General features: G+C 36.5%; 1 protein-coding gene across 1 annotated transcript; it reads left to right on the top strand.

Moving 5' to 3' along the window:
• The first annotated feature begins 1,050 nt into the window (after positions 1-1,050).
• On the top strand, positions 1,051-4,532 carry LOC311084503 (uncharacterized protein). The gene is made up of 5 exons (XM_084116590.1): positions 1,051-1,182; positions 1,382-1,711; positions 1,796-1,924; positions 3,879-3,988; positions 4,077-4,532. The coding sequence occupies exons 1-5, from the start codon at positions 1,161-1,163 to the stop codon at positions 4,164-4,166; spliced, it is 681 nt and encodes a 226-aa protein (XP_083972716.1). The 5' UTR covers positions 1,051-1,160; the 3' UTR covers positions 4,167-4,532.
• The last annotated feature ends 2,691 nt before the right edge of the window (positions 4,533-7,223 follow it).

The raw sequence follows: 7,223 nt of genomic DNA, 5'->3' as shown, positions 1-7,223 counted from the left end.
CGGATGTTCTTGAATGTAGCCTACTTATTCAACCCCGCATTGCACCGTAATAATGAGTAGCCTAATATTGATGTACGCTCAATGGCTGTCCGAATTCGCTCACTCGTTTTGGCTTTGAACTGCTGTGTGTTAGAGCAATTTAATATTACTCGCTACTTCAGTCTGTTTCTCTACAATAATATTAATGTAATATACTTTCCAAATTTTACTAATTATTTCCTGTCCCCCTTTCCTCTTTAAATCCTCAAGTAAAATGTGTCTTACACACTATAGTAGCTTTCCTTTAATCCAGGGAACGGTGGTAAGATATTCTTCACTCATAATTTGTTATAAACAAATAAACAACATCCAGACAGCAATATCATTTTCAATGCTTTGTTGTCCGTTTGATGAAAAACTTGTTTATAAAACAAGCACACCTGTCCCTCCTTGTATAACATATGTTAAATTGATATGTTCAATTTATTGTTCAAATTCATGTTATTTAACATATATTAAATAACATGAACAGGTGACCTACACCGCTGGTGCACACCGCCATCTAGTGGTTGAACAATCATTACGTTCGGCTCCTGCACACTCAATATTTCAGCATGTTGCATCATTTGCAGATAGCACGTCATCTTTTAGAAAAAAAAACACATTTGTTGTATACATACATCTGATAATCAACTGTTTATAATATGCAAAACAAACAGTTTTACATATAAATCAAACATTTTAAGGACATTTAAAATCTAAATGTATATTTGTGACAGGAAGAGTCTCAGACATACTGGAGATGGGCAAATGCTCAACAAAAGTACATCTTCCAGATGAAAATATGCTCATTTTCAGGGGTTGGATGCCTTAATATTACAATGTTCTGCAATGTTTTATTAATTCTTTGTCTCAATTCAAGTTTTTTTTTATGATCCCACAAAAAACATTTTGCTCCCCAATGTTTTTCTATAAATATCTAGGTTTATACTATGTAATATCTCCACTCAGTCACTTATGAAATGGATGATGGGTGAAATGCAGAAAAAAGTAGTCAGAGCAAACCTGACTTCCTGTGCTTTGACGTGGTTGAACTTTTCCTCTCTTTGCTCTGTACAAGAGTTCATCGCTGTCTCGAGGGACCCGGGTTTCATTTTCAAGTGTTTATTTACAACTACAACATGATTATTCAGCTTTATCTCTGTAAGTATCTTTGAGTATTTTGAACAGCTTTTCATGTGCTTTATTCCTGTAACTTTATTTCATGTATTCAGTCAAATGTTTGGACACACTGCACTATATTAATTTCTCTTGATACATAAAAACTTGGTTGCATAATAATGATAAAGAATTTAAATATGTCTGACTTATAAATGATTCTTTGATTTTTGTTATCTTGTAGATCTGCTCATATGGTGTCAAGCTGCAGAGACTTTAACAGATCAACTAACAGATTTGGGGCAAAATGCGACCATAAACTGTGATCTTGGTGAAGAAGAGGGTTATTGGTTTTTACTAAAACTTCAAGATTCTTCGGTTTTGATAATGCGCTCTTTTCCAAACCCATCTCCGTTTTACTTCAATGAAAGATTCAGACACAAATATTCAGTGGACTCTAAACATAATCTGTTCATAAATAATGTCACTATTGATGAGTTAGGAGTTTATTACTGCATGGGCACATCAGGCTCAGATCCACAATTCAGCAATGCCACCAGACTACACATCATTGGTGAGTACACTTTTAGTCATATTGTTCTGTACAGTGATTATTTAGAGATTATTAACATATTGTAGCTTAATTAATTCTTTACAGAACCAACTCCAGTAAACGAGTGCCAGAATCATACAGTCGTACAGTACATTCAGCAGAACCAGACGTCATGGCAGACTCTTACTCTCATATCTGCTCTGTTCAATGCTGTTTTGGTCGTTGTGGTTATAGGTGAGTTTTCATCAGTGTAAGTAAAACTACACCAATAATTGCACCGATACCGATAAACTGGTAATTATTTCCTGTTATGACTGATAACCGATAAATGGCCCTCATTAAAATGCCACTATATTTAAATTTCAATCATTTTTACATTTAAAAGTGAATGTAGGCATCTCAACATTATAATTAATGTTGAGATTTGCTATAGATCACTTCAGAATGTTAAAGGGAGGGATAGTTCAGCCAAAAATGATATTTAACCCATGATTTACTCACCCTCAAGCCGTTCGAGATCCATATGTCAATCTTTTTTCAGACGAACACATTTTCAGTTATTTTAGAAAATGTCTTAGATCTTTCAGTGGTTACGCGCGTTCACAGAGATGGATGCTGGCGTATGACGTAGGACATAGCGTAGGAAGCGCCATAACGTAGAACGAACGTAGAGTTTTGTTTTGCTCTGCTCTCTGGCTGCGCTGTCACGTTCGTTCTACGTCACGACGCTTCCTACGTCATACGCCAGCATCCATCTCCGTGAACGCGCGTCGACCGCTACCGGAAGCCAGTTATTTTCATTTATAGGCCCTGTCCCAAATGGCGCACTTCATGCGGACTTTCGGTCTCGTGGACTTGAATTGCGCGTGCTCGCTAAGTCTACGAGTCCGTAGGCCGTCCCATTCAGCATTTTACCGCTCTGAAGTGTGCTCAGCAGCGCCCCCTTTGTACCCTTGAAGCGGTCTTCCACGAAGCCCGCATAGAAGCAGGCTCCACGCACTTTAACTACCCAGGAATCCTTGCGAAAGGCCAATCAGACAACAGATGGGAGGAGATTTCACTCACGGATAATTGTTGACATGGCTGAGAAGAAAATATTACGGTTTTTATGACCTAAATGTACATTTTACCAGTTGTTACCTACAGTTTATACAAACATTATGGTCATCGACCAGTGGTTGATGTCTCAAACATAATAATAGCGCGTTTAATAATACGATCGTGTTATGATTCATTAAATAAATAGTACCGAATGTCAGGGCTTTACTGAGTCATATGTAAACATAGCCTAGTATGAATATTGAAACCTGTAAATTGAAAAAATTATGTTTAAATTATGTTTTAAAATTGTAATCTTAGTTCAAATGGAACATTATGTAGCCTATTATTATGTACAACTGATACATCATTTAAATAAGCATGATATATATATATTGTTTAATGCCCAGGTGATATGCACAATATCAAAATATAGAACTGTAAAATTAGGATGTGTAGTTGACATGCAGATAAGACATCGGAGCGCAAAAATGTGATTTCTCCTGTCCAACAACAACCAGGCCGTTATTTCCGGCGTGCCGATCGAGTCTGTCCCAAAAATACCTCTCAATGCGCCCTCGTGGACTCGCGCCAAGGGCCCTATAGGTCTGCACTACATGACGTCACCAAAGTGTGGACTCTGAGGAAGTCCACAAGTCCGGAGTGTGCCATTTGGGACAGGGCCATAGTTTTAAATATGTATATTTTTACGACAAAACCGCACGGATTACCCTCAGAAGGCCTTCGTTTATCCCCCTGGAGCCGGATGGATGACTTTTGTGAAGGATACATGCACATTTTGGGACTTGAAGGAATGAACCCCATAGCTTCACATTATAACCACTGAAAGATCTAAGACATTTTCTAAAATAACTGAAAATGTGTTCGTCTGAAAAAAGATTGACGTGCATCTCGAACGGCCTGAGGGTGAGTAAATCATGGGTTTAATATCATTTTGGCCGAACTATCCGAGGAAATAAGCAAGCACAATAAAAATATCAACAGATATGATTCATTATATTGCTAAAATCAGCCAATACAGTGTAGGGGTTGCATCTGTGAAAAGATCAACATAATGCTGTAAGTGTTTAATGTTTAAACTTACAGTGCATTATTTCATTGTATTTAATTTATTTTATTTCATTCTCAGGACTTTTGAAGGTTTGTGCTGTTAGAAGGTCTGCAGGACAACAACTTAATAATACTGATGTACGGCCGACACCAGATTTACAACGGCATCTAGATCCAAATCAATTACAGGTACATTATGTGATGTTTCTATCCATCCATCCCTGCAACCATCCATCCATCCATCCATCTTATACTCTTTTCCTCTTTGTTCTTTCAGCATGCTGAGGTGGACAGTTCCATGCTGTGTACAAATATTCATGCCGTTCCAGTCGATATCACCTATGTTAGATTACAGCTGCCAAAATAATACACAAGCATACAGCTGACCTCATACTTACTTCACAGCGGTAGATCAAGCACAGAACAAATAACTAAAGCTTTGGTGTTGTCCAAGTGCACATGATAAGTGTGCCGTGTGGTTTGGTCTGCCTCAGAAGAAGTGTTGCATCTAGACAATTGGTCTGCACTTTAACCCAGAGAAGAGTTTTTCCTCTCTGTCTTCTGTGATGTTAACATTTGTGTAGGCTATCGGTGTTCTCAACAAGTGTGTGATATTTTATGATATGATAAGTATTATATATTTCACAGTAACCTGAAAGCCATAAATATTTAAGCTTATATGCCATGTTCAACCATGTTTCTTAATGAATTAAAGTGTCATGCAATCCCCTGATTTCTGTATCATTTTTGTAGTTGGTGTATCTTCACACTTTAAAATAGAGGTGTGGCAATTCGCAGAAAGGAATGTGTGGAGGAGGTGACAGCCACAAAATGTCTCTAAAGTGAGCTGAGTAAGCTGGAACTGTGGCAGACATGAGGCACAGACAAATACAACAACAACAAAAACAACACTAAGCTACCAACTAATATTTTGAACAGCTTTTCATGTATTCAGTCAAAATGTTTGGACAGACTGCACTATATTAATTTCTCTTGATACATAAAAACTTGGTTGCACGCAATTGGATAACACTACGACCAATCAAAACAAGCCCCATACGCTTAGCTACCAGCGGAGCTAACTGGTAGATTAGACTCTTGCGTATCTGGTCGGCAAAACAACAAAAACACTCTAAATATTATAGAACTTATATTATACTTATTCTACTATTATGATACAACAATCTTACATTTGGGAGCAATTTAGCAAGAACATACACTGTGTACCTTTTTATAATAATTGTGTACCAATACATACTGTATACCCTTGTGAAAAAAAAGTGCACTTAAAGGGCCTATATGCAACTTTTTCCCCAAAATAAACGTAACAATAGCCTTTTTATTTGACCATGTATGACTCAAACATCTCCTGATGAGCATACTGACACCTTGTCAGCTCACAGCGGGTGCACCTATAAGCCTGTATCCTATTATTCCTATTTTCTGTCGGGTCGGATTTTTCGCGAGCTGTCTGCGGATGTGACGTCAAGCGCGTTCATGTTAAACGTTTCAGATCACTCTGCCACCACCGCTAGTCAGCAAACAAACTTAGTTTCTCAAACAATATATGTATTTGACTGTTCTTACCTCTGTAAACATAATGTAGACTTCTTTGCAGCGGATGACTTGTGAAGTGTGCACGTACGAGAGCGAGCAGAAAGGAAGAGCAGTTCCGTTTTTTGGCCACAGGTGTCAGTCGCGAGTTTAAATTTCAGAAAAAAGCATATAGCCCCTTTAAGTGTACTTTTTTAAAGTGTACTTATTACATAAATAATATACTTTAAATATATACACTTAAGTGTGAATTAAATTAAACTTTTCGGCGCACTTAATGCACATTAAGTGTTATTAATTTCAAATATATCACATATTAAGTTGAAATAAAATGTAATACGTTGCCGTTAAGAGTGATTTTTTGGAACAACTTAATTGGTACTTTATTACAACTTTATATCTACTTTCATAATTGCTTCTAGTGTTTTTAAAATATACTTAAAGTGCGCTACACAATATAATGACACGCAATTAATGTTATTTAAAATATACTTTAATGTCAGTTAACAATACACTTAAGTGTGAATTAAATGCAATATTACAATCAACAAAAACTAAATGTAAAACCCTCTAAATTTACTGACAAAATAATCTCTAAAAGAAATACATAAAAACCTTTCTGTTGATGCACAAGAAAACCCCAAGAAACACTTTGCATAAACACAAACAGTTTTGGAAAGAGACCTTTGTGTAAGGCTTTACAAAAATATATTTGTTACCTACTTCAGTTAACATGAACTAAGAATCAATAATACTTTAACCCTTATGTGCTGTTGGGGATGTTTTCATCCACTATGGGGTATTTTTTAGTCTAAATTTGGCCATAACTTTCTCTGTGTTTCAGCAAATGGAATGATTTTTGGTGACAAATCTTATTTTGACACATATTTTGGGAAAATGCTTTGAAATTTTTCAAAAACTCAACAGTACACTGTGGGCAAATTTACTACCCTTTCGTTATGTTCGTGGCTGAAAACAGCCACTACTTTAAACTGCTGTAAAAATGTATCAGATAAATATTTTTTTCACATTTTTTTGCATAAATCTATTAATCAACCTCAGTCCTGCTCAAAAATACTAAATGTTTAAAAAAAATTCAGGATTTTAACTCTTTAATTGCCAAATTCGTAAATGATGTCACTGATTTGGGAAAAAACACACACAAAATGACTCATTTTCAATATAAAATGTGATTGTGGACTGGATTTTTTTTTACGTTTTATCACAGTCTTGGACATGTCAAAGATTAGAAACAACATTGGTTTTGATGCATTGTTAGTTTTTGTGCAGCATCAGATTTTAACTTTTTCTCCCTCATTTACTGTTCGTGGCTGTTTTTGCCCCATTGACTTCCATTATAACCACATTTTTTGATTGCAAAGTCATGACACCATATAATCATGCATTTTTGATTGTTGGTGGTTTTCCCTGTTGGGAAGAGGTAAAATTTGTAATTTTTACTGTTGATAACCAGGTGGAACCATTAACCCTTTAGATAGGCCTGTGCAAAAAAAAAGCTTAGTTTCTGGCTTTTACATGGAGTTATATGGAGTTTATATGAAGTATAATAGCATAATAAAGTGTGTGTGTGTGTGTGTGTGTGTGTGTGTGTGTGTGTGTGTGTGTGTGAACTCACCTTGATGCGTCTGAGAAAATCAAAATATGCACCTCAGCTCTCAGAACTACATGGAGTAAACAAAAACAAAGTAAGGCCTGCTGGTCATTTGATGGTGAGAAGAGCAGCAAGCAACATGAGAAAGGGCTTGACTTGTAGTGAAGTTTTAGAGATGATTATGCAGCCTGACCCCTCCAGCGAGCTGCAGGAAGTATCGTCTTCTCCCTCTGACACCACAGACTCAGGAGAGTCAGA

The sequence above is a fragment of the Abramis brama genome (genome assembly GCF_963993115.1).
Source record: "Abramis brama genome assembly, chromosome: 6".
Lineage (NCBI taxonomy): Eukaryota > Metazoa > Chordata > Actinopteri > Cypriniformes > Leuciscidae > Abramis > Abramis brama.
This window is presented reverse-complemented; position numbering and strand designations above follow the sequence as displayed.